This window comes from Pongo pygmaeus, chromosome 13 (genome assembly GCF_028885625.2).
Source record: "Pongo pygmaeus isolate AG05252 chromosome 13, NHGRI_mPonPyg2-v2.0_pri, whole genome shotgun sequence".
NCBI classification, from domain to species: domain Eukaryota; kingdom Metazoa; phylum Chordata; class Mammalia; order Primates; family Hominidae; genus Pongo; species Pongo pygmaeus.
Genome location: NC_072386.2, coordinates 118240579 through 118268290, shown reverse-complemented (window position 1 = coordinate 118268290; position 27712 = coordinate 118240579). Strand labels below are relative to the sequence as shown.

Genomic DNA, 27712 nt, shown 5'->3' with positions numbered 1-27712 from the left:
GGGGGCACACATCTGTAATCCCAGTACTTTAGGAGGCTGAGGCAGGCAGATAGCTTGAGTCTAGGAATTCAAGACCAGCCTGGGCAATTACATCTCTTAAAGAAAAAAAAAAAAAAAGAATCGATGTAGACCCTTCCCATCTTTCACACTAGGCGCTGACAATCATCATGAGAGAGGGTAGCTGCCATTTGATGAGTGGGCCAGGTGCCATTCGCGGATGCCCTCATTGCCAGCCTACTAAATAACCAAGAGAGTGGAAATTACTGTCTCCATTTTACAAAAGTGGATGCCCAGAGTGGTGAGAGCCAATCCGAGGCCTCACAGCTGTAATGAAGTTGAGGAACTTCCGTCCGCCACTGCCCACTCACCCCGAGGGCGGCCAGAAGCTTCCCTGGATGGGCAGAGAGGAAGGACTTTGCATCTTCAAAACTCTTCAGAGTTATGCAAAGATACCTGACAGGGAGGAAGGGGAGTTACTTTAAGGTAAAAGGCATTCCCTTGACGATTTCCAGAGCAGGACATCCTTGGAGAAAGTAGGTAGCACAGGTAGGAAACCAGGCTCGGCCTAGTGCAGTGGCTCACACCTGTAATCCCAGCACTTTGGGAGGCCAAGGCGGGCAGATCACTTGAGGCCAGGAGTTCAAGACCAGCCTGGCCAACATGGTGAAACCCCATCTCTACTAAAAATACAAAAATTACCCGGGTGTAGTGGCATGCGCCTGTAATCCCAGCTACTCGGGAGGCCGAGGCAGGAGAATCACTTGAACCCGGGAAGTGGAGGTTGCAATGAGCTGTGATCGCACCACTGGACTCCAGCCATGGCTCCATCTCAAACAAAAACAAAAACAAACAAAAAAACCCGCTTAGAACACTGGGAAGAATTTCACAAGGTCACAGTTGTTATGGTCCTCTCCACGATGTAACTGGACAACAGAGGGGTCTCAGGCCTGGATTTGGGAGTAGAGAGAATATTTCATCATCCCTTGGCAGGACCAGCCACCTTGACAGGACACCTAGCATCCCTGGATTTCAGACACTAAATGCCAATAACCCTCCCTTTGCCCCACACTCCCCCACTCCCACAAACACCAGACATAGTGGCAATGAAAACACCTCCGTAGACACATTTCCAAATGTCCCCTAGGAGGCGCCACCATCCCTGCCTCCTCACTCGGCTCCCTGCACAAATGCGTTGGGTGATGGGGGCTGAATCCAGCCCACACTGCGCTTGCCAAGCCAGCTGGGGCCCTGGCACAAGAGGTCCCAGCCTGTTTTCACTGACTTTGCTAATTCTCACGGAGGCACCATGTGGGGTGGGAAGGCCCAGTCCTCGTAACCTCTCTGCTCCCAGGTCCCTGACCAGTCCTTAACACACAGTGGTCCTTGCTCACCTGTGGCCCAGCCCTGGGCTCTGCCCACAGCATCCTTTGCCCTGCCTCCCTCCTATCTTCCTCTGGGCCTTCTCTGCTCCTGCCCAGGGAACTGTGCTCTCAGGAGGGCAGGAGCCAGCTCTCAGCCCCCCTCTCCCGGGCACTCTCAGTACTCAGGAAATATGTTCTGAATTCAGGATTGTCCTCGTTCTACTGAGAAGACCTGGAGGACAGAAATCAGCAAGACCTAAAGGGGAGAGGAAGGAGGTCCAGGCTGGGGTGGAGATGCCCCACCCAGGAGCCTGGGCGCAGCCTCACCACAAGCTGAGTCACAGAAGGCTCAGAGGGCTGCGAGGGCCCAATCGGCACTGCCATCCTGCCCAGGCTCTGAGTCACCAGCTGGTGAGGGGCAGCTGCAGCCCAGCAGGAAATAAAGTCTAGCGTGGAAGAGGTGGGAGGGAGGTGGTGGGGCCCGAGACCCCACCCGGCTGGCCTTAGAGGAACTGGGAGTGACTGTCCGGCACTGGCTCAGCAGCAAACAGCTCTCAAGGACGTGCTAGGAGTCAGGAACGGGGCCAGCTCCGGTCCCTTCCTTCTGGGGCTCTCACTCTGGAGGATGGGGTGGATGGGAGGTAAGACTTGTGCACAAGTCCCCAGGACACAAGGCACACAGGGTTCTTTTTGTTTGTTTGTTTGTTTAGAGAGGAGATTTTGCTCTGTCACTCAGGCTGGAGTGCAGCGGAATGATCGTAGCTCAATGCAGCCTCAAACTCCTGGGCTCAAGGGATCCTCACTCCTTGACCTCCCAAAGCATCACAGGCTTGAGGCACTACAGCACCCACTGACAAGGGGTTCTTTTTCTTTTTCTTTTCTTTTCTTTTTTTTTTCTAGACGGAGTTTCACTCTTGTCACCCAGGCTGGAGTGCAATGGCGAGATCTCAGCTCACTCTCACTGCAACCTCCGCCTCCCGGATTCAAGTGATTCTCCTGCCTCAGCCTCCTGAGTAGCTGGGATGACAGGGGCCCACCATCATGCCCAGCTAATTTTTTTGTATTTTTAGTAGAGACGGTTTCACCATGTTGGCCAGGCTGGTCTTGAACTCCTGAGCTCAGATGATCCACCTGCCTCGGTCTCCTAAAGCGCTGGGATTACAGGCGTAAGCCATGGCGCCTGACCACTTTTTTTTTTTTTTTGAGACCAAGTCTCGCCCTGTTGCCCAGGCTGGAGTGCAGGGGCTGGATCTTGGCTCACTGCATTCTCTGCCTCCTGGCTTCAAGGGATTCCTCATGCCTCAGCCTCCCGGATGGGATTTCAGGCACAGGCCACCATGCCCAGCTAAATTTTTTTTTTTTTGAGATGGAGTCTTGCTCTGTCTCTCAGGCTGGAGTGCAGTGGCGCGATCTCAGCTCACTGCAACCTCCGCCTCCCAGATACAAGTGATTCTCCTGCTTCAGCCTCCCAAGTATATGGGATTTCAGGCACCCGCCACCACACCCAGCTAATTTTTTTGTGTTTTTAGTAGAGACAGGGTTTCACTGTGTTGGCCAGGCTGGTCTCAAATTCCTGACATTGTGAGCCACCTGCCTCAGCCTCCCAAAGTGCTGAGATTACAAGTGTGAGCCCCTGCGACTGGCCCAACATTTTTTTAATTAAAAAATTAAAGCCAGGTGTAGTGGTGCATGCCTGTAGTCCCAGCTACTCAGGAGGCTGGGTCGGGAGGATTGTTTGAGCCCAGGAGTTTGAGGCTGCAGCGAGCCATGATCAACTCACTGCACTCCAGCCTGGGTTACAGAGCAAGAGGTCTTATCCCTGGAAAAAAAAAAAAAAAAAGGTATAGCAGAGAAGCCCATTTTGTGTTTGAGAAAGAGCTGAACTCGTAGGGTTGGATCTGGAGGATGGTGTGGGAAGTGTGGGGGTATTGCAGCTCTGAAGTAGGAAGAGCTATGTATGGGTCTCATCCTCATCTCTTAATTTTTTTGGGGGGGTGGGGTGGACAGAGTCTCGCTGTGTCGCCCAGGCTGGAGTACAGTGGTGCAATCTTGGCTCACTGCAACCCCCGCCTCTCTGGTTCAAGTGATTCTTGTGCCTCAGCCTCCCGAGTAGCTGGGATTACAGATGTGCACCACCATGCCTGGCTAATTTTTGTATTTTTAGTAGAGATGGGGTTTCGCCATGTTGGCCAGGCTGGTCTCAAACTCCCGACCTCAGGTGATCCGCCCACCTCGGCCTCCCAAAATGCGTGAGCCACCGCACCTGGCCTCATCTGTTACTTTAAAATAAAATAGCAATAAATTATTTAAAAATAGAGGCTGGGCAAGGTGCCTCACACCTGTAATCCCAGCACTTTGGGAGGCCGAAGCAGGTGGATCACAAGGTCAGGAGTTCGAGACTAGTCTGGTCAACATGGTGAAACCCCGTCTCTACTAAAGATACAAAAATTAGCCAGATGTGGTGGCACACGCCTGCAATCCCAGCTACTGGGGAGACTGAGGCAGGAGAATCGCTTGAACCCAGGAGGCAGAGGTTGCAGTAAGCTGAGATGGCACCACTGCACTCCAGCCTGGTGACAGAGCAAGAGTCTGTCTTGGAAAAAAAAAAAAAACAAATAGAGACGAGGTCTTGCTATGTTGCCTAGGCTGGTCTCAAACTCCTGGGCTCAAGTGATCCTCCTGCCTCAGCCTCCCAAAGTGTTGGGATTATAGGCGTGAGCCACTGTGCCTGATCTCATCCTCATCTCTTACTTACACCTCATGGAGCCTCAGTTTTCTCTCCTGTAAAATGGGTGTCCCCCAAAAGTTGTGGTGACCATTCAATGAGGCAGAAGCTACCAAGCACTGAATTGAGCACAGGAGCCTGCAGTGAACGGGTGCTTCCGTTATCTTTATCATCCTGAAGTTATTTCTCACTCCCTGCCTGTCTACTGGGACTTCAGCGGCCCCCTGCCCGACTTCAGTGCTGTTGGATCCAACCACGGAATTGTGACCTGAGAAGGCGGTGAGGCACCCCCTTCCTGGAAGTTTGCAAGCAGAAGCTCTGCACACTAGCAGAGGCCCAGATGCATACTGTGGAAGGGACTTTGTACCCCATGGTGTGACATGGCCACTGCAGGCATGAGCATGTCGGTATAGGTCTATGAACAAGCCCGTGAGGTCCCAAGGACCAGGTGGGTTCCTCACTGTCATGTTCCCCTCCAGTGCCCAGGATAGCGTTCTGCACATCATACGTGCTCCCTCAAGCTCCCATTGCGACGGACACTAGTGATGTCATGTCAAAGGAGGACAGTCCTGGTCCTCAGAGAGAAAGATCTATTTAAACAGATAATTGCACACACACAAAATCATGTTGAATGTGATGCTTGCCACAAAGGAGGAGTTTAGGACATTGGGCGGGGGTGATAATAATGGCAAGCCTGACCTAGTTGGGGGGCGGGGTGCAGAAATGTCCTCTCTGATGAAGGGTAATTAGCTGAGGTTGAAGGCTGAATGCTGCTTGGTGGGGCAAGATGGGGGGAAAAAATCCATGTTTCACACAGCCAGGCACGGTGGCTCACGCCTGTAATCCCAGCACTTTGGGAGCCAAGGCGGGCGGATCACCTGAGCTCAGGAGTTTGAGACCAGGCTAATCAACATGGTGAAACCCCATCTCTACTAAAAATAACAAAATTAGCTGGGCATGGTGGCGGGTGCCTGTAATCCTATCTACTCAGGAGGCTGAGACAGGAGAATCGCTTGAGCTTGGGAGGCGGAGGTTGCAGTGAGCAGAGATCCCGCCACTGCACGCGAGACTCTGTCTCAAAAAAAAAAAAAAAAAAAAAAAAGAGGGCCCAGCACAGTGGCTCACGCCTGTAGTCCCAGCACTTGGGGAAGCCGGGGTGGGTGGATCACGAGGTCAGGAGTTCAAGACCACCCTGGCCAAGATGGTAGAACCCTGTCTCTACTAAAAATACCAAAATTAGCCAGGCGTGGTGGCAGGAACCTGTAATCACAGCTACTTGAGAGTCTGAGGCAGAGAATTGCTTGAACCCAGGAAGCTGAGGTTGCATTGAGCCGAGATCGCGCCACTGCTGCACTCCAGCCTGGGTGAGTGAGCGAGACTCCATCTCAAAAATAAATAAATAAATAAATAAGAGTCCATATTTCATAAGCCCTGAGGCGGGATGGAGCAGGGCTAGTTTGAGGATGTGAAATCTCAGTGTGGCTAGAGAATGAGGAGGGGAAGTGGGGGAGAGAGACTGGCATGGGCCCCCAGCGCCATGTCTGGAGTCTGACTTTCTCTCCAGGACAGTGGAAGCCCCAGAAGGTTAGAAGTGGGGGAATGGCAAGGTCATATCTGTGTTTACAACAATTCCTCTGGCTCCCAGTGAGGAATGCATGGGGGGCTGGAGGCAGGGAGGCCGGTTCCCTGGACTTGGGGTGGCAGTGGAGCTGGGGAGAGGTGACAGCTTGGCCACTGAAGGAGTGAGAGCGAGTTTAGCAGCCTGAGGCCAGGTGACAGACGGAACAGGCTGTGAGCTGCGGACGTTTCCACCACCCAACAGTTAATAAAGAGAGGAGATCTGGGCTGCGTGCCAAGGTCCCTTCTGCACAATGGGCCATGCCAACTGGGTAAACAGAGGTAGATACATGATATTCCTTAAAAACAAGATCCTGATTCATTCACACTCCTTGCTGTTTACTGGAGGTGTTTGTTTTTTTTCTCCTGGTCTATTTCAGGTTTGACAGGTTCGTGGGGAGAGCAGAGCTGGGACTCCGTGCCAACTGGGAGGGAGAGGGACTCATGGGGAGAGAAAGGGCCCCTCCTTCTTCCTACAGGACTAGGAAGGGGTCTTGGGCTGGGCTTCTGAGGAATGCTCTTGGGCAAATCGCTTTCCTTCTCTGGGTCTCGGTCCAAGCTCTGGCTCTGACCGTCTCAACCCTCCCTTTCAAAGCCAAATATTATTATTCTTCGCCCTTGGGTCCCTGCTTCCAAATATGCTTGAGGGTGTGGTGGGGAGGGGAGGGGCGGGGCAGCTTTGCAGGGAGGCAGTGGGCAGAAGCCAATTCCAGAGAAAGGCCTGATGAGTCAGCAGCTGTAGGTGGCATTCTCTGTTCAACAGCGGCAGGCCCAGCAGGTGGGCAGGGAGAACCTTTCCTCTCTGCTCCAGATGTAGACCATTGCCCCCCTTTGTCCACAGCCCTGGCATTTTCCACCAGGTTCTGGGGCCTGAGACAAGAAAAGGGAGTGGGAGCCCCTGGTGAATAGAGACAGCATCCAGAGTCCTAGAAAAAGAACAGATATCCCTCCACCTTGCAGATTTCAGAAATCCTTGCTATAGAAAGAGCTCTTACAAATCAATAAGAAAAAGATAGACATTCCCACAGAAAAGCAGGCAGAGGATATAAATTTTAAAAACCACAAATGGCCAGGCTGGGTGCGGTGGCTCATACCTGTAATCCCAGCACTTTGAGAGGCCGAGGGAGGCAGATCACTTGTGGTCAGGAGTTCCAGACTGGCCTGGCCAACATGGCAAAACCCCATTTCTACTAAAAATACAAAAATTAGCCAGGCATGGTGGCGGGTGCCTGTAATCCCAGCTACTCGGGAAGCTGAGGCAGGAGAATTGCCTGAACCCAGAAGGTAGGTAGAGATTGCAATGAGCAGAGATCGTGCCACTGCACTCTAGCCTGGGCAACAGAACGAGACCCTGTCTCGAAATTTAAAAAAAAAAACCAAAAACCCACAAATGGCCACTAAATGTGTGAAAAGATGTTTCCATTTACTCAAAAGTAACAAGGGGACATCAAAATGGCCTCCAGCGTGAGGGCAGGGGTTTCTAGCACGTTAGAGTTGAGAAATTCTCTGATGTCAAACTTCCTGGAATCCTTCGTAGTGCTGATGACTATATTTATTTTTCTTTCCTTAAAAAAAAAAAGGGCAAATAACTTCATTCCTTCCCCACCCAAAGACTGTAACTTTTTTTTATTACAAGAATTGATTTCTTAACATATAGTAGAGAGAGTTAGAATGTTTAAAGAGCTTTACAATCTTTCCAGAGTGAAAAAAAAAAAACAACCCAACAAATTCTGTTCTGGATGCTCAGGTTGCCTCCCCATCTGGGGTCCCACCAGTCCATGCCAGGGCCCACCCCTCCTTCCCTGCGGGAAGTCCTAAATCGGCCATCTGGCTTGGGCCCCACAAGGACTCACCTTGCTTCCTTTTGCTCACACTCACGCCTTTACTTGTCACACCTTCTCTGTGCCTACCTGTTCCAGTGTTTGAACAAGGATTGCTGTATGCATACGATGGACTATATATACATACGTATATACATATATATATAAAGAGGCAAGGTCTCACTCTGTCACCCAAGCTGGAATGTAGCGGCGAGATCATAGCACACTGCAGCCTCAAACTCCTGGGCTCACAGTCTTCCCGCTTTGGCCTCCTAGTAGCTGGGACTACAAGCATGCACCATCAGGCCCAGCTAATTTTTTAAAAAAATTATTTAACAACGGGGTCTCGTTCTGTTGCCCATGCTGGTCTCAAACTCCTGGCCTCAAGCGATCCTCTTGCCTCAGCTTCCCAAAGTGCTAGCATTACGAGTGTGAGCCACCGTGCTCAGCCTGAATATCATTTAAAAAAAAATCCTCACAACAACGTATTCAACTCTAAAATGGGCTTTATCATTCCTACGCCAGTAGCTGTGAGGACAGTAGGAGGCAGAAAAGTCCTTGGTGTGACACCTGGTCTGTGGTCCATCTCCATAAATGGCAGCTCTTCCTGAACCTTCTTCAAGCAGGCTCCTTCTTGCCAATCAGGTCCCAAGGCATCATCTCCTCCTCCTTCCTAGACCACTTTCCTAGATGGCGTCCCACCCCAACCCCACTTGTCACCCTATCCCATCTTAATGTTTATTACTCTCTGAAGTCATGTTATTTATTTGATGTATTTTTTCATAAGACTATAACGTCCATGAAGATGAGGACCGTGACTTTCTTGCATACTGATATATCCCCAATACCTAGAATAGCATCCAACACATAGTAGGTGCTTGCATGTTTATTTTTTCACTTTAAAATAAATGGTGGCTCACACCTGTAATCCCAGCACTCTTGGAGGCTTAGGCGGGAGGATCCCTTGAGCCCAGGAGTTGGAGACCAGCCTGGGCAGCATGGTGAGATCCCATCTCTATGAAAAACATTTTTCTCTATGAAAAACACCCTGGGTGTGGTAGCCCAAGGGTGAGATTGGAGGATGCCTTGAGCCCAGGAGGCCAAGGCTACACTGAGTCCATGTTTGCACGACTGCACTCCAGCCTGGGCAACAGAGACAGACCTTGTCTCAAAAATAAAAATAAAATAAACTTTGTTGAAGTATAATTTTGATATAATAAAATGCATCCATTTGATGCATCTGTACAGTTTGAGAAATTTAGATAAATATGTTCTCTTACCAACAACTCAGTCAAGACATAGGACCATTTTTATCCCCCTAAAGTTCTCTCCAGATTTTTTTTTGCCATCAATTCTCCTTCATTCCACCCCTAGACAAGGCAGGTTTTTTTTTTGGTGTGAAATGAATGAATCTTGAATTGTCAGGGACCGGCCCCAGATGTGCGGAGAGCTATTCACATGTGTGCATAGCACCCTACTGTTTACAATGCCTTTCCACTTTCTTTTTCTTTTTGAGATGGAGTCTCGCTCTGTCACCAGGCTGGAGTGGAGTGCAGTGGCACGATCTTGGCTCACTGCAACCTCTGCCTCCCGGGTTCAAGCGATTCTTCTGCCTCAGCCTTCTGAGCAGCTGGGACTACAGGCACGTGCCACCATGCCCAGCTAATTTTTGCATTTTTAATAGAGATGGGGTTTCACCATATTGGCCAGGCTGGTCTCGAACTCCTGATCTCATGATCTGCCTGCCTCGGCCTCCCAAAATGCTGGGATTACAGGCGTGAGCCACTGCGCCCGGCCACCTTTCCACTTGCATCTCATGTGTCTCTCACATATGAGGCCATGGATGCTCAGATGGGTTAGGTGACAAGTGACAGAAGTTCTCCAAAGCAAGAGGAGACCTTCTGGATGCTCAAGTTGCCTCCCCATCTGGGGTCCCACCCTGGGCCAGGGTGGAACCCGTCCCTGGGCCAGGGGCCTCACATGGTAGGCAGGCTGTGGGTGTTCCAGGCTTGGGTGTGGCACGAAGGTGGGGGAAAGGCCACTGTGGCCCCATCTCTAACCGCCCCCTCCGGCCTAGGCCTCCAGCCCAGCCAAGAAGAGGCCTCTGGTGTCCAGATGTCAGATAGCTCCTCCCTGGGAAGAGCAGACCCTGCAGTTTGGGCTATGAGAAAAATGAAAAGAGGTTATCGGCATCACTTCCTTCTGGTTGCTCAGAGAGAATCAGACACTGGGTGCCAGGAGACTTGGCCTTTGGCCAGGTTCTCCCTCTGCTTCACTTTGTGCCCTTAGCAAGTCACTTTCCCTCTCTGGGCCTCAGTTTCCACCTCTATAAAAGGAAACTAGTGATCCCTACCAGCATGACTTCAACTCCACCTGATGATGACTCTTTGACGCATGAATGCATCCTGCCCTTCAAGGCTGGGCCCCTGCCCATGCTGTCCCCACTCCCTGGAATGCTGTTTCTCAGTATCTGCTGTCAAAAGTCTTGTTTTTCAACTTCCAGTTCTGGTCCTACCCCCTCTGTGATTTTCCTCAAAACAGAATGTTCTGCTCTTTCCTCAAGCTTCTCTAAGCTCTTGAGGGCAGGGACTATGAATAATAGAATGACACGTTCTGTTTATTGAGAGATGATGGACCCTGGTGCCAGGCACTATGCTGGGCATTTTGTGATATCATTTAACACTCCCCCCAAAAGCATCATTCTCTTTTGACAGATGAGGTAGCTGAAGTTCAAAGAGGTAATGCCACTTGTCCAGGGTCACAGAGGGGAGGGCAGCTTAGGCTTCCTCCTCTTTTCACCCCCAGCATCTAGCAGAGGGCCTGGCACACAGGTGTTGACCACCCGTTGCTGAATGACTGGTAAGTGACTGAATGCATGAATGAATGCCTGCATCACTTTAATCCATTTCAAACCTACCTGCTGTGGTGTGCACAGGCCTGAAGTACAGGTGCTCAGCAAATTTAACTGTTATCATTATCACTTCCTGCCTTATGCCACAGTTACACTAAGAGCTGTCCAATAACAGCGTGAAATGCATGAGAGAAGTGGTGAGTGCTTAGTTACCAGGGGTCAACAAGCAGAAAGTGGATGGCCTTGTCCCAATGCAGATCAGGAGATCTGAGCACCAGCAGCCAAAGAAGGATTGAGATCTGGGGATCCCACTGGTTAACCTGACTGTCTCCCCTGCCAGCTTGGGAGGTCCTGAAACTGAAACACATTCCCCTGGCACTGCGACCCACCCATGCCCAGCCCCATAGGCTGGTGCATGTCGGTCTCCGGGTTTTGATTCTGGTAGTCTTTTGCAAACTGTAAAGTGCTACTGTGCTACTGCTTTTTCCTTTTCTGATTTGCTCTGTCCCCCAAGCCGCCTCCCGAGTGACATGCCCATATGCTGGGCCTGAGGCTAGCCCGCCTGGCACTGGGGCGGGGGTGCCTTCGGGCCCGAGCCTTCCCCGCCCCCTTCCTATAGCTATTGTGCAAGACCGGCCGGCACACCTTCTGGGGCAGGTCGAATCAAGGCCAGGGAACTTCCTGAGCGCGGGCAGTGGCGGCCGGGACTGGGGGGGCACGGCGCACTGTTCAGGGAAGAGGAGGGGGAGAACGCCGAATTCTCGCCCGTAGGTCCAGGCGTCCCCTGCCAGTGCCCCACATCCTCCTCGGCGCGATTCTTTTCCCGCGCGGGCAGGGTTGGGGAGGGGAGGGGGGGGGTGACACTCAGGCTGGAGTCCCCCAGAGCACCCCCAGTTTTTCAGATGCCCCCACCAGCCCCGTCTCTTTCTCTGCTTAGGTACAGGGAGGGTGCGCTCTCCACAGCCTCTCCGCGGTCTCCCTTTCTGGGACCTTCTCTTTGTCTCCTTCTCCAGGGCGGTCCCGGCGTCCACGGCCCCTGTGCCCCGCCCGCCCGAGGCAGCGGAGGAGGCGGGGCATACGGGGCGGGCCCTGGAGGGGCTGGGTGGGGCGCAGGGGTGCAGGACCGAGGGCGGGGCGGGGCGGGGCGGGGTAGGACGCGGCGGGCGCAGGGGTGCAGGGCAGCGGGCGGGGAGGGGGCGGGGTTGGCCTGCGGGGGCGTGGTCTGGTGGGGCGGGGCGGGGCGCCGGGGTGCAGGGCCGAGGGCAGGGAGGGGGCCAAGGCGGCCGGCGGGAGGGACGGGGCCCGACCGGGAGCGGAGCCGGAGCGGAAGCCGCAGCCGGGCGGCGGGAGCGGCGGGAGCGGCGGGAGCGGCGGGAGCGGCGGGAGCGGCGGGAGCGGCGGGAGCGGCGGGAGCGGCGGAAGCAGGGCGGGCCGGGCTCCATGGCGCCAGCGGCGTCCGCCTGAGCAGCGCGGGCAGCAGCGGCGGCGTCGGCCGGATCGGGCCGCGACTCCTCCTGGCCATGGGGGACGTGCTGTCCACGCACCTGGACGACGCCCGGCGCCAGCACATCGCAGGTGAGGGTGGCGCCGCGCCACGCGCGCACAGGGTCCCGCCGGAACCCCCGGACCACGCCCCCGTCCCGGCCAGCAGTCTGGGCCGGGGGCTCGGGGGAGTCAGGCCGGGCGGGTGGGAGCTGCCAGGGAGCGTGCCCCGCGTCCGAGCTCGTTCCCTGTGAGCCTGGGCGCCCCTTCCCGCGCTCTTCTGAGCGCCACCTTTCCCGGCTCAAGGGGACTCGGAACCCCTTCTCTCCCGGAACCCTTTCGGAGCCCGGGCTTGGCGGACCCTCAGCCTACGACCCCTGGCCGAGCTGGGGCAGGGGTCGCAGTCTGCTGCCCACCCTTGGCTGTCCCCGCCCAGAAGCGTTCCAAGCCCATCCGCTACCGGCTTTGGGATCTCCCAGACCCAGCGAGCGCGCGCTCACCTTCCTCCCCAGCCGTCCCGTCCCCGGCTCCGCCGGGCCCCAGCCCTGGTACACGTGGCGGAGGCTTCCTGAGGACGGGCCCATGAAGGCCCGGGACTGATCCTGGGGAGTGGGGCCCGGGATCGATGGGGCGCCCCGGAGGCGGTGGGGTTGCATGTCCTTTGGCGCAGACAGCAGGCCTCCCCTGCCAGCAGCAGGGGCCAGAGGACCGGTCACCAGAGTGGGGGGCCCTCAGGGCCAGTCGCCAGCCCCTTCAACCCCGTTCTTCAGCCAACCCTGCTCTCAGCCTGTTACTGCACAGTGGCCACTTCTCTCAGGGACAGCTATCCCCAAGGCTCCTGGGGAAGCCGGAGCTGCAGCGGGGGCCTGGGTTCCTTTTCCCCACAGACTCTGGAGAAGGGTGAGATAGGATGAGGATCTCGGCTGCCTGAGAAACTCCTCTCTGGCCGATCTCTCCTGGCTGGTGGAGCTGCCCTGGGTGGAATCCCAGTATTTGCTTCCCAGACATCTGTCCTGTACACCTTGGTTTTCTCCTCTTTGAAATGGGGTCAGTGATTTCTTCCTTATTAATGAGTTGTTGGGAGGCTTACATGAAGTAACTCATGTGGCTTGCTTAGCACAGGGCCTGGCATAGGAGAGGCACTTGTACCTGGGGTGACGGTTCAGGTGGGTCGCCCCTCGCTGTCTAGTGGGCCCTGAGCACCGCGTCCGCCTGCACTTATTTTTGTGTCCCGTAGAATTTCACCACCGTGTTCTCTACGCTCCCTTGAGAGCAGGAAGCCCTGAGAGCAGTGGCCAGGTGTCCTTTAACTCCTTGTCTCCAGGGCCGCACCCATGCTGGGCACCAGGGAGGTGCTGGGGAGGTCTGCCAAGTGACTGTGGTCCTGGGCCAAGTCCCAAGGCCAGAGTCCCTCCCTTGTGCCAGGCCTGGGGCTGGCTGGGCACAGGGGTGACTGGGGTGATGTGAAAATGAATCGGACCCTCTCTAGCCTCTGACCAGCGTGGGGTTAAGTCCTGGAAAGCCTCCTTGTCCTACCAGGCCTGGACTCTGGGAGGAGGAAGGGCCAGGGCGGAGTCTTCCTGTCCCCTCCGTCGAAGCAAGCTCCTGGGGCTCTGTAACAGTCCCTCCATTCAGGACCTCCTCTTGAGGCCCCTTGAGGGGCCTGGATGGGGTGTGCCATGCGTTCGGTGGGGTTTTTCCTCTCCCCATACTCAGTGCTGGGCCTCCCTGTCTTCCCGTCTCCTGGGCTGAGAATTGCCAGCCCACCCTCTCTCCCCTTGCAGGTTACAGGGGAGGGGACTGAGACCACAGAAGGTGAAGTGTCCTTTACTGGAGAGGGTTGGATTTATTTTCTGGATACCAGGCTGGGTGGAAGAAAAGTTGTGCCCACTCAGAGCCTGCTGGTCTCTCTCTTCTCTACACTTCAGTGCTATTTATAATCCTCTTTAAATGCCTCGAATTCCTGGTCCAGACTCACCTGAGGGGAGTTCCTGATGTGGGGGGGTGGGGTGTTGGAAGGGGGCAGCCGGGAAGCCTCCCAGTCTCCTCCAGAGGAAGTGAGCTGCCTTTGAAATCTCTGCTGGAAGGGAATGAGGGCGTGTATTTGCTGCCTCCAGTGATCCAGGCACCCTCCTCACCCCACCCAAGGAGCAGTAGGTACTCTCAAAGCTGGCAATTAAAATTCCAGAGCCCTCCCTACCTGAGGCCTTGTTCTCTGCCCCAGTAGAAATGTCAGAGTTAGAGACATCCCTTCCCACAGTGCTCTGAGCTCCCAGGCCTGTTAGGGTTCCAAGGTTTGACCTGCAGCTTTGTGCCCACCCCGAGCAGGTGAGCAGGTGAATGCCAGCCTGCCTGCAAGTCCTGGCAAAGGTCAAGTGTGCTCCCGGCCACGGTGCTGTTTTGCTGCCACGGCACCTTTCATCCTGGGATTTCAAAGCCCCTGGCAAGCAGAGGCTTGTTTCCATACCAGGAGCCCCACGGTGCTGGTGGCAGGATGACTCCTGCCTCCTTACACGAGGCAGTGTGCGGGGAGGAAGAATCCCTGGCCTGGGATCTGGGAGGCCTGAGGATCCTTGGGCAGGCCACTTCCTCTCCCTGGGTCTCAGTTTCCCTAGTTGTGAACCGAAGTGGTTGGGCCACTCGATGGCTGAAGTCCCTTTCAGCTCTGAGGGCCTAACAATCCCAAATTTTCCCCACAAATCTCCCCCAGACTGAAGCCAGCTCAAGGTCCCAATATAACGCCTGCAACCTTGGAGTAATATCTTTTTTTTTTTTTTTTTTTTGAGACAGAGTCTTGCTCTGTCACCCGGGCTGGAATGCAGTGGCATCATCATAGCTAACTGCAGCCTCGACCTCCTGGGCTCAAGTGATCCTCCCATCTCAGCCTCCCAAGTAGCTGGGGCTACAAGCATGCGCCACCATGCCGTGCTAATTTGTGTGTGTGTGTGTGTGTGTGTGTGTGTGTGAGAGAGAGAGAGACAGGGTCTCCCTATGTTGCCCAAGTTGGTCTTGAACTCCTGGGCTCAACCAATACTCCTTTGGGAGGCTTGGCCTCCCAAAGTGCTAGGATTACAGGTGTGAACTTCCAGCCCATGAACTAACATTTTTTTTTTTTTTTTTTTTGAGACAGAGTCTCACTCTCTCTCCTAGGCTGGAGTCCAGTGGCACAATCTCAGCCCACTGCAACCTCCACCTCCTGGGTTCAAGTGATTCTCCTGCTTCCTGCTTCAGCCCTCTGTTACAGGTACACACCACCATGCTCGGCTGATTTTTGTATTTTTAGTAGAGACGGGGGTTTCACCATATTGGTCAGGCTGGTCTCGAACTCCTGACCTCAGGTGATCCACCCTCCTCAGCCTCCCAAAGTGCCAAGATTATAGGCGTGAGCCACCACGCCCAGCCAAAAATAATAGCTTTATTAAGGCGTAATTCACCTACCATACAATTCACCCACCTAAAGAGTACACTTCAGTGATTTTTAGTATATTCACAGAATTGCGCAACCATTGCCACCATCAATGTTGGGGCATTTTCATCAGCCCTGAAAGAAATCCTCTACTCCTTAGTAGTCACTCCTGTTTCCTCCTAGTCCCTCCTAAATCTAGGCAACCACTGAACATTTTGTCTGATTGCAAAAGTAGTGTGTGCACAGGCCAGGCATGGTGGCTCACGCCTGTAATCTCAGCACTTTGGGAGGCTGAGGAGGGCGGATTGCTTGAGCTGGGGAGTTCAAGACCAGCCTGAGCAACATGGCAAAGCCCATGTTGTATTTGTAAAAATACAAAAAATTAGCCGGGCATTGTCGTGTGCGCCTGTGGTTCCAGCTATATGGGAGGCTGAGGTGGAAGGATTGCCTGAGCAAAAGTAACGCATGCACAAACAATTTAGGAGGGTAAAATAAAACATGAAAGCACCCTCCATCTTTCTCCCTTAAATCCCACTTGCCAGAAGAAGTCACTTAAGTGTGGTGTGTAACCATTTCCAAACCTACCTCTCTCTGTACATGCTCATAATAGCTTGGTTTATAAAAACAGATTTTTTTTTTTTTTTTTGAGATGGCGTCTCACTCTGTCGCTCAGGCTGGAGTGCAGTGGCAAGATCTCAGCTCACGGCAACCTCCACCTCCCAGGTTCAAGCAATTCTCCTGCCCCAGCCTCCTGAGTAGCTGGGATTACAGGTGTGCACCACCATGCCCGGCTAATTTTGATATTTTTAGTAGAGACAGGGTTTTACCATGTTGGCCAGGCTGGTCTTGAACTCCTGACCTCAGGTGATCCACCCACCTTGACCTCCCAAAGTGCTGGGATTACAGGCATGAGCCACCACGCCCAACCTATAAAAAGAGATATTACTCTATGCTTCTGTGGTTTGATTTTTTTCACTTGGTAAATTGGTGGACATCTTTCTGTGTCAGAACACACAAGACTACCTCATTCTTTTCTTGGTGAGTTCATTTCTGTGCATGGATGGTTCGTCTACCCAGCCCTCTGTGAATGGGCATTTGAGTTGTTTCAGTATTTTGCTAGTATTCACAGTGCTGCGTGAACCTGCTGGTACAAACCCTCTGTAATATTCCAGTGTCAGAGAGGCCCTGAAATGGAACTCCTGGGTCACCTTTTTTTTTTTTTTGAGACAGAGTCTCACTCTGTCGCCCAGGCTGGAGTGCAGTGGCATGATCTCGGCTCATTGCAACCTCCGCCTCCTGGGTTCAAGCAATTCTCCTGTCTCAGCCTCCCAAGTAGCTGGGACTACAGGTGCCCGCCACCACGCCTGGCTAATTTTTGTATTTTTAGTAGAGATGGGGTTTTACCATATTGGTCAAGTTGCTCTCGAACTCTTGACCTCAGGTGATACATCTGCCTTGGCCTGCCAAATTGCTGGGATTATAGGCGTGAGCCACCACGCCCTGCCTGGGTCACCTTTTGATAGACGGACACATAGCCATTAAGAAGGCAGCAGGCGTTTGACACTCTCCTGCCAAGATGGACCTTAGCATTGAGCATTTTCATCCTTTTGACAATCAGATATGAGAAGAAGGGTGTCTTAATTATTTATTGAGCAAAACAAATAATGCCTTTTTCCAAAGTGATTTTAAAAACTTACCTCTCTGCTGGGCACGGTGACTCACGCTTGTAATTCCAGCACTTTGGGAGACCGAGGCAGGCAGATCACCTGAGGTCAAGAGTTTGAGACCAGCCTGGCAAACATGATGAAACCCCGTCTCTACTAAAAAATTAGCCAGGCCTGGTGGTGCGTGCCTATAGTCCCAGCTACTTGGGAGGCTGCGGCACAAGAATCGCTTGAACCCAGGAGGCGGAGGTTGCAGTGAGATGACATCGCACCATTGCACTCCAGCTTGGGTGACAGAGTGAGACTCTGTCTCAAAAAAAAAAAAAAAAAAAAGAAATCTACCTCTCAACATTTGGGAAGTGGCTGTAGATGCCAAGAGTGAAGGGATGGAGGGGTTCCACCTTCTGCCACCCCTCACCCTGCTGTGTGGCTTCCTCATTGCTCCCCTGGACTTTGCAGAGAGACCGGGCTGGCCGGAAGCAGTGCCTGGGCCTGGGCTGCTGCCCTTAGCCAAGGTCCAGATCAGGCCCTGGGGGCGAAGCGTCTGGGGATGATGCTGTCTCTCTGTTGGGTCTTACATAACATGCTTTTGTTGGCTTTGACCCTGCCTTCCCCTCCATCCAGCCTCCTCTAGTCCCCCCGACTCTGTTCCTTTCCCACTGCTGGGGCCTGAGTGCCGGCCTCGCCTACTCAGAGCTGCTCCAGCCTCCTCGGAGCCTGTAGTCCTTCCCACACACACTGCCAAAGAGACCTTTCTAAACCCACACTGGGCCATGGCTGCCCTCCCTGCTGTCCGAGGAGTGAAGCGGAAAAACAGGAATAGGAACCACTCACCTGCCATCCTACGATAACCACTTCATCCTCTGGGAGTACTTCCCTTCTGTGTCGATCATTACGCTTTGCCGGGACCATGACTCAAGTTTGTGTCTCACTTCTTTCACTACGTGATCTATAATAAACATCTCTCCCAGGTTATTAAAACCTCCCTGGAAGCATCCCCAAAGGCTGCATTTTATTCCATTTGAGGACAGAGGGACATTTTCCCAGCTTTTTCCCTAATGCTGGACATGAGGTTGTTTCTCCCATGTTGGTTTGTAGGCGCAAACAGAGCCACTGTGTGTGTTTCTTTTCTGGCTCCAGTCAACTTCCCTGTCGAAGACCAATTCGTCTCCCAGCCCAACTCTTCCCGTGCTCTGCTTCCACCAACCTGGGCATTTAGAGGGAGGCTCCTTCCTGACATCTCTGAGCATCATTCGGGGCTAGTGGGCTTGAAGGGGCTGCCTGTGTACTGGGGACGGGGACTGATGACTATGGCCTCTGGGTGTGTGGCCATACGGTCTAGCCTGCGGTGTGTAGGAATGGATATATTTTCTGTCTGAAGACATGGTTGATAGAACAGGGAGGGGCAGTAATCAGGCTCGGAGTGATAACTGTAAACATTAGCAACGGTTTAACTGAGCACTTGCTATGTGCCAAGCCTTCCTTTGTCTGTATTATCTTATTGAATCTGCACCTCAGTGGCAGGCCTGGATCGGATAGTCCAAGGCCTTAGCTATTTAAACCACGTTCTGCTATGACTGTGTTGTCCGTGGTGCCCAGATTGGGCAGGGGGACACTGTGAAAAAGGCCTCCAAGAGAGGTAAGCTTTTGGAGGCTGGGAGAGGAAGTGGGAGGAGGAGCCGAGTGGGAATAGAGCAGCTTGTGTCAGGCTCCCTCCCGTAGGTTGCACAAATCTATCCCACCCGTCATTACTCAGTCTGAGACTCACAGCCTCTGACCAGCCCCATTCTCCTTCCCTGCGCCCCCCTCCTCCTTCCCCGCAGGCAGAGCTCATGACTCACTCCGCCCCGGGCTCCTGCAAGCATCATCCTGCGGTTGCAGAAATTCCTGCACTGCTTTTTCCTTCCCCTACCCCACCCCATCCACTTGTGTGCTGGAGGAAGAAGGGTATTCTGTAGACGCTGCTGGGCAGAGGTTTAAGGAAGGAGTTGGGGCAGATGCCTAGGTTTAAAACCCGTGAGGGTGGAGCAAAGCCATTTTCTTCTCCTGGTAGAATCTTAGGGCCTGAGTCATGGAAGGCTACAATCTTTTGATCTCACAAATTTTAAAACTGGAAGAACAGGAAGTGTCCACCCCCTGGGACTGGTCCCATTTTTTTGGAGCTGCGCTGCTTCTGGCCCACGAAGGTGAAGGGGCCTGCCTGGTGACGTAGTGGGTGGTAAGCCTGAAGAAGCAGGGAGCCCAGAGGTTTTGGGGCAAGGCTTTGCAGTCAGACTGGGTTTGAGTCCTGGCTCTGCCACTGGATGGACTGGTGTTTGGGGGCAAGTCAGTCACCCTGTCTGAGTCTCAGAGCCCTCCTTACATGAGGATGATAGTTCTGTCATCTCAAGGTATGAGGGTCAAGTCCCCTGGTCAGTGCAGAACAGTGTTGGTGGGAGGTGACAATATGTGAGTGGTAGCTGTTATGATTGTGACTTTATTGAGCTAACTTGACACCCAGGGAGATGTGTCTGGTCTGTCTGTGGCCTCGTGCATCCCCTGCTCCCTGCCATGTGCTCCAGGAAGTTGACGTGACCCACTCCCTTGCTAAGCAGCCCTAAATATGAGAACCTTCTTCCCTTCCAAGGTCAGAGGAGCACCAGCCTATGGCCCTGGATACCTGGGGTATTCAGCGAGTTCCTGGAGGGCGGTGGGATGGGACTGTGGTTCCAGCAAGATCAGTCAGTCCGCAGCAGCATCCACTCTGTGCCTGGCATTTGGCAGTGCACAGAGGAAAAGGGTGAGAAGATGGATGGGAACATGTCCCCTCCTTACCCACCCATGTGTCAAGAACTAGACTTGTAAGCCTTAAGCCTGGTCCCATTGACCACTTGCTGTGTGACTCCGGACCCAAAGGCCATGCCTCTCTGTGCCTTTTCTCCCCGTCTGTGACCTCAAGGCCAGTATCTACTCTTGGGAATTCTCTGCCTCTGAAAACCCTTTTGTAGGGGTCTCAAGATGCCTTCCAAAGGCAGGGCTGGTGGCTTCTATGTAGAAATAGAGGTGCATGCCTGTGAGACCATCAAGGAGTGTGGTGAGCTCTGGCCCCCAACACACGTAGTCCTTATTTCTTGTATTAATTCAATCAATAGTTATTGAACACCTACTGTGTGCCCAGCACTGTGCTGGGCACCAGGGACATGCAGCTGCACAATCACATGGTGCCTGCCTGCGTGTGCTTCCTGGCTGGCTGTCCCTCCTCAGGGCAAGCAGTGTTCCCAAAGGGAAAGGCCTTCCTTGGAAAGGTGTAAGGGAGACTGGCCTGGGGTGGGCCAGCCTGCTGGGATTCAGGATGGGGGAGGTAGAGGGAACCACAAAGGCTGGTCTTGGCGAGGAGGGGCCTTTGTCCTTAGGGTCCTGGGGAGGCCTTGGAGGCATTTTAAGGCAGAAGTGGCACCGGTGGGTCAGCTGTGAGTAAGTGTGGATGGGAGGAGGTGAACCCCGTGGTGAGAGGGACTGGACCTGCATGGGTAGGGGTCAGGTGCAGTGAGGGACATGTGTGTACAGGGGGGTGGCATGGCCAGGCCTCAGTGATGGTGCTGTGCAGGGCTGGGGCGAGCTGATGTCCATGACTCTTGGCTGCAGGGAAACCTGTCTGGATTCTGTAGGTGGTTTTATCAAGGCAGACCTTCAACCACTGGTCTTGCAGCCTCTGCTCCCATTCCTCCCGTGACAGGAAACTCAGTCCCTTCCCAGGCAGCCCTGAAAATGAGAAGCTTCTTCCCCTCCAAGGGCAGAGTAGAAAGGGGCCGGAAGTCAGAGGACCTGGTTTGAGATGCTGTCAGGACTGCCCTGTCATTTGGCAGCTGCCCTCCCTTCTCTGGACCTCAAATTCCTCATCTGTAAAGTGGACACAACAGTATCCCAGGCCCCTGAGGTTGTTGTGCAGGGTCGGCGAGATGATGTGGCCTTAGCTCTTTGTGCTTAGGGAACATCGGCTCCTGGTTCATCCACTGTTACCGTTTGGCCAAGGGAGGCCCTCCTCTTGCAGATCAGAAGTGCTGGGTGTGGGTCAGGGTGCTGGGTGGAGGGTCCACGTGCAGGGGTGGGGGCCCAGGGAGTAACTGGGCATCCAGGAGGGGAGGAAGAATGAACTGTGGTTTGCAAAGTGCAGACCCCACTTTCCCACCTGCCCATCTGTGGCCAAGCCAACTGCAGCTGCCGTCCGTCTTTTCCATGCCCCATGCTGAGCAGAACTATTTGTGTCCAGCCGAATTTGTGAAGCTTAGCACCTTCTAGAAGAGGAGTCCCTTGGGAAGAAGCTGCCCACCCACTCGTGCCTCAGTCACCTCTGATTTATTCCACCTGCTAGGAACCACTGGTGGATGCAGACTAGGAGGCAGGCTCCCCAGGATGGGTGCCTGGAGGCCTCTGACAAGCCCTTCCTTCTCTCTGTGCCTCCTCCTCACTTTGCCTATCTGTGCAACGGGCATGCCCTTCCAGCTGTGACCTCTTAGGAACCTGTGGGCCTTGGGCTGCACTGAAGGCACAGAGCAGGTGCAGCATCTCCACATTGCAGGAGGCCATCTTGCTGTTGAAGGAAGAGCTTGCTCTGAAAGCTGTCCTGTTCCTGGCCTGAGCTGGGAACTGGGGACAAACCAGTGACATGAGCCCTGATCTCATGGAACTCATGCCAGCCAAGAAGGTTCCATCAAGCTGGATGTGCTGTGGCTCATGTTACAAAGCCCATGGATCTTTATGTTTCCTAGAGTGTATGTTGGTTTCAGCACTCAGTCGGCCCATCTCAAGAGGCAGCGTGTCTGGCCTTGACCTGGTGGCAGTATGCTTCTGCCACTGAAAGCTGTGTGGCCTTCAGCACACAGCTCTCCTCCTTGGAGGTCCAGTTGTCGCTAAGATGGTATTGGTGCTCCCTGCCTTTGGCGTGGGTGAAGGTTCTGGGAGGTGCACTGCGCAGTTCCTGGCCTGTGCAGGGTGCTTAGTAAATGGCAATTGCGTTTTAGCTGAGTTCTTAGGGAAGCTGTGTGTCGTTTGCCTGGCCTGTCAGAGATTTAAGGGGTGATTCAGGCATCTAGAGGAGGAGGGAGCTGACAATTGCACTTCTGTTTGGCTTTTTATTTTTGCTTTTTTTGAGAGCAGTGCTCTCTGGGAGGCGAAGGGTAGAAAAGAGAGCTGAGTTTGAGCTTTGGGGCGGGCAGGCCTGGTGGGCTGGGGGAGGTGTGTGCCTCTCACCCTACCGCACCTCCCTCAGCCCTGCCTTGATTTTTGAAGTGCTGATGAGAAGTGTCTGCTTTTCTTTTTGAGGCCCAGATCCTTCCTCCTCCTAGTCCTGGAGGACCCCATGAGCTCCTCTAACCAAGCCCCTCCTTTTTCTCATGCCCGAGTAAACTGAGGCCCAGGAAGAGGATGGGACATGCCTATGCTCTCAGGGGCACCAGAGCTTGGCTGGAACCCAGGGCCTTGACCCCAGCATGAAGCTTTTCCCTCTCCGACTTCGTACTCCCACCCCCCGCACCCGTGCAGGGCCCCAGACGGCAAGGGATAGTGAGGGAAGGAATGATTGGGCCGGGTGGGGCTGCAGAACTTATAATTATGAAAACTGGGTAAACAAACAAGCTCTCTGGGAGAGAAGCAAGCCCTGTGCGGGCCTCACAGATGGGCCTGTGTTCAAGGAGACAGCCCAGGCCTGTCTATGCGCAGACAGTGAGGGGCTGTGTTGGACTTAAAAAGCCAAAGCCACACTCCCCTCCCACCCCCACTCCTATATTTCAGGCTGCCAGGAAAAGAGGAGGGGGAAAGGGGCAGCCCTTTCTTCCAAGGAGGTAGGGGCTGACCCCCTAGGACTCTCCTGGGGTCAGCCCTCCTGGCCCAGCTTGGGACAGTCACAGCTCACTGTGTGACCTTGGTCAAGGGGCGTCTCTCCTCTGGGCCTCAGTTCCCCATCTCTAGAGTGGAGGTCACCCCATCTCTCAAGGAGGGTGGCAGGATGGGGAAAGATTTGAGCCAACTGGTTGAATACACTGAGCTCTTTCACTCACCCTGACCCGAGGCCAACTGGGATCTCAGAAACTCTTCATTTCTCTCTGGCCAGAGGCAGGGGCCCCTCTTGGAGCAGAGGAGTGACTTTCTCAGTGACCTGAGAGCCGGCCTGGTCCTGGGAGGCCAAACCTCCAATCCTGGCCCGACTGTAGCAGGCTGCCCAGCTCAGCTTTCCTGTCTTCCTGCTGAGATTGTGGCAGAATCCGAGAGGAGCTGTTTCTGGTGCCTGCCCTGCAGGCTGGGGGCTGGGCAGCTTGCCCTGCCTGGAGGCCCCCGGGTGGAGCCTGGCAGACTTCCTGTGCAATTGGGGCTGAGCCCCCCCACCCCCTCCCCTCTGCCTGCAGTCCCCTGTGTGGCTTCTGGGAGTCCGGCTCTGTAGATGGGAGGCCGGTCCTGCTTCAGACCTCTGTGGCCTTGGGTGAACTCCTGCCTCTCCTCCAAGCCTCAGTTTCCCCCATGGTTCAATGGAGGGGTTGGATAAGAGCCTCTGGTAGTAGAGTGACCTTGCTACTAACCATGTGTCACCCTCCTTCAGACTGACCCTTCCAGGCTGTCCTGTGCCCTCGAGGTCAAGCCCAGACCCTGAAATGCCGTCACAGACCAAGCCCTGCAGCCAGTAGCCCCACTCCTGGTAGGGTGGATCAGGCTCTTCCTCTGAGCTCCCACAGCCCCTTGGCCACCCGTGTGTACCTGTAGCCCTTCTCACATGGTTGTGATTCATTTTTGTTTTTGAGACAGGGTCTTGCACTGTTGCCCAGGCTGGAGTGCAGTATTGCAATCATAGCTTACTGCAGCCTTGACCTCCCAGGCTCCAGCAATCCTTCTGCCTCAGTCTCCCCAGTAGCTGGGACCCCAGGTGTGCACCACCACATGGGGCTAATTTATTTTTATATTTTGTATAGGCAGAGTCTCCCTGTGTTACCCAGGCTGGTCTCAAACTCCTGAGCTAAGTAATCCTCCTGCCTGGCCTCCCAAAGTGCTGGGACTACAGGTGTTTGAGCCACCACGCCCAGCCCATGGTTGTGATTCTAATTCCCATCTGTGATATGAGTATCTGAGGGCTAACTCACCATGGGCTCCCCTGAGGCGGACAGGTGGCCTCACAGCTCAGACTTGCTCCACCAGCAGCTGAACAAGTACCCCAGGTCAGGTGCCGTGATGCTTTATGCCTTAGTTTCATTAGCTGTAAAATGGGCATGATGATACTTCTACTCCACAGGATTGTAAAGGTTATTAAATTATGTGTGGAAAGCACAAGAAATGCTGAGGAGTCAATAACTGTAATGAACATTTATTAGTGCAGATTGTTTTAGTTCCCTAGCAGGAATGAATGAATGAATGAATGAATGCCATTGCAAGGTCTTACATCCTGGGAGCATGGGGATCCCAAAGCTCTCTGGATGAAGGGCCTGGTAGGTGCAGAATGTGTGTGTGTATGGTTGGTGGGGGTTGGTTACAGAGGGGCAGGGCAGATGTGGGAGGGGCTTGGGGTGGTGACTTCCCCCCTGCCCTTGTGGAAGGAGTGGTTTGGGCCCCTCCGTGTCTCAGACCTGCAGGCACGAAGCCATGTGGCCATCCACAACTTCCTTCCTCCTGCCTGTATTCCTCGAAGCGTGACTCACTGGCTTTGAGCCCTTCATTCTTGTCCTTGAGCCCCGAGGGTGAGGCGGGTAGAGAGTCTTTCTTGGAAGGGCGGCTCTCTGGGTTCCTCTCTATTCCTGGCCCTTCTGCAGCTTCTGAGCATGACAGGCAGGGATGGAGGGGTGGGGGTAGGGTGGGGTGGACACCTGGGCCCTGGTCCTGGTGGCCCCACTGACCCCCTGTGTTAGGCTTGGGGTGGGCACCCACTGAGGGCCTACCCAGGGCTTGGATCTGAGCTGGTGCGGCTGAAACAGCCCAGTCAAGCTCACCTGGGCCCTGCCCTTGTAGAGCTCCTGTCTGGTCAGGAGACACACGGAACAATTACCACTCAGTCATTAATTAAAATCATTACCAGAGGGCGAATTGCTATAAAGAAATGGCCACTCTTCCCTGGGAGCTCACGTGTCCTGAGATCTCCCCAGCAGTGCCTGTGGTTTGCTCTCCTGTCACAGAAGAGGAAACACAGCCCACCGAGTGGGAAAGGGAGCAGGCTCAGCTCTGGGGCAAGTCCTGTGCCCACCTGGGGCCTCAGGATCTCGTCACCCGTCTTAGAGGTGTGCTGTTCAAGTGATCTGCCTGCCTTGGCCTCCCGAAGTGCTGGGATTACAGACGTGAGCTGCTGCTCCCCACTAAGGAGTGCTGTTCAGGAAGCTCAGGGTCCACCGCTGGCCCCCCATGGTTCTGGGTGGGTGGGCTGGCTTTGGGGTTTTAGCCTGGGGACTGTGGAACTGCAGTGAGAGCTGGGTTTGTTGTCTTGAAATCCCTCCTTTGTGTGTCCCTAGACAGAAACCGCTGTGACTAAAGTATTGGGATCTTCTAAAGGCTAGGCAGGAAATGGGGGCTGGCAAGGGTGGTCGTCCCCCTTCCCACTCCCTCCACCAATACACAGGACAGCAGAAAGGTGACCCAAAGCCCTGGGAGAAACCCACCCCAACATTTCACATCTAGAATGTACCCCATTAGGTAACAAAATGGTTACTTTACAGCATGGGGGATGGAATGGAAACAATGTATTAACCGGCATTGTTCAATGGCATAATATGAAGCCATTAAAAGTGATGATTCAGTTTTGTATGTCTGAAAGTGTGTATGTTTGTATAGGCATAGAACAAAATAAGGAAAGAAATTCACCAAAATATAAATAGAGGTTATTTTGGAGTGGCGGGATAATGGATTATTTAAATTTTTTTATTCTCTCCTGATTTTTGTTTTTTGTTTTTTTACAGTGAGTGGATTAAATAAAAAAGAATAACCTGGGTGGGTGCAGTGGTTCAGGCCTGTAATCCCAGCACTTTGGTGGCTCACACCTATAATCCCGGCACTTTAGGAGGCTGAGGTGGGCAGATCACCTGAGGTCAGGAGTTTGAGACCAGCCTGGCCAACATGGTGAAACCCCGTCTCTACTAAAAATACAAAAATTAGCCGGGCATGGGGGTGCACGCCTGTGGTCCCAGCTACTCAAGAGGCTGAGGCAGGAGGATTGCTTTAACTTGGGAGGCTGAGGTTGCAGTGAGCCAAGATCGTGCTATAGCACTCCAGCCTGGGTGACAGAGTGAGACCCTGTCTCAAAAAGAAAAAAAAAAGAATAACCATATTGACTGTATTTAGTGGAACAATTTGATTCCTGTCTGACTTCAGAATCTAAGCCATGCTGGCCCGACTGGAGCCCCAAGGGGATTGCAAGCACACGGCAGGCTCCAGGGCAGGGAAGAGGGAAGAGAAAATTCTGAAAGAGGGGTGTTTGAGCTGAATCTTGGAGGACAGGAGGGATTTTAACCAGCAGACTTGGGGTAAGGGTGAGTGGAGGGCATGGCCTGGCATAGACCCTTGCTTATCCAAGGCGGGGAGCTGAGCACAGCCTTGAGTGCCAGGAAAAGGGGTTGGGGAATGGGGAGTCCTTCTCATGAACACTTGTTAGCTGGACTTTAGAATGAGGACTCAATTTCTGTGATGAGGGCAAGGAGAGCAACAAACTTGTGTTAGGTAGGCTCTGTCTGTGTGCCCAGCCTCTGAGCCCCCAGTGGCTGCGAGCAGATAGGATTGTGGTAGTTTAGCCCAGAGATGGCAGATGGATTCCACAAATAAAGAGTCTCTCTCCGTGATGAGTGCTGAAGGCCGGGCGTGGGTGGGGGCATTGGGGTGGTGAGGAGTGGTTGGATACCATCCAACTGGGAAAGCCTATGACCCATTAGACCTCCAGTCCGGAGGTGTCCCTGCTAAGTAGAAAAAAATTAGCCAGGCATGGTAGCACAAGCCTATAGTCCCAGCTACTCTGGAGGATGAGGTGGGAGGATTGCTTGAGCCCAGGAGGTTGAGGCTGCAATTAGCTGGATCATGCTACTGCTCTCCAGCCTGGGCAACTGAGCAAGATAGGGCTCCAGGCTAGAGAGAGCTCCAGGTCCCCAGGGTAATATGCACAGGATGCCGGTACCTGGCATAGAACTTGGGTGGCCAGAAGCATATGCAGTACACGAGGCTGAGCACGAAGACCCCATTCTGCTGTGTTTAGGGCTTCCCCTCCGCCTGTCCCCATGATGACCTCAGCTCTCTGCTTCTCGTTACCCATCTGTAGCATGGGGATGGTTGCAGCTACCTTCAAGAGGGTTGTAGTGAGCTTTATGTCAGGGCCACCCCTGGTACCTGGCACACAGCAAATACTCAGGAAGAGTTTCTGTCCTTGGGGTTCAGTCCCCAGCCAGGGAACTCCTTCCCTCCTGGAAGAGCCTCAGCAGCCTGAACTTGATGGCCAGGATGGTATTATATCAGGTTGCTTGGCGGTGAGCTCTGACCTCCCCCTCAGACCCACTGTGGCTCCCACCTGCCAGCATCTGCCAAAGGTCAGGATCTCACAGCTCTGGAGGCTTGGCCTTTCAACTTTGAGCTTCCCCAGTCTTCCCCCTTTATTATTTTTCCCATTTTATTATTATTGTTCTTGTTACATAAGCAATAGCTAGTGGTCAAAGAAAATTAGAAAATACAGATAAGTAATAGGAAGAAAATGAAAATCACCAATAATCCTACCACCCAGAAAAGACTTTCAGGCACCTTCCTGATACATAATTTGTTCTTCTACCTTAATAGTGGGTAGTGGGCCTCCTCCTTGTGAATG

General features: G+C 53.7%; 1 protein-coding gene across 2 annotated transcripts in view; it reads left to right on the top strand.

The window, feature by feature from the left end:
• The first annotated feature begins 11649 nt into the window (after positions 1-11649).
• The window catches only part of NIBAN2 (niban apoptosis regulator 2), a 63717-nt gene continuing 47654 nt past the window's right edge, over positions 11650-27712 (top strand). The window contains exon 1 of one of the 2 annotated variants that reach the window (XM_054500028.2): positions 11650-11949. In XM_054500028.2, the coding sequence (XP_054356003.1) occupies positions 11895-11949 (55 nt within the window). In that variant the 5' untranslated portion in view covers positions 11650-11894. Of the gene's footprint in view, positions 11950-19081; positions 19317-27712 lie in introns of those variants that run through there. The other variant, XM_063650332.1, reaches the window with a different exon arrangement.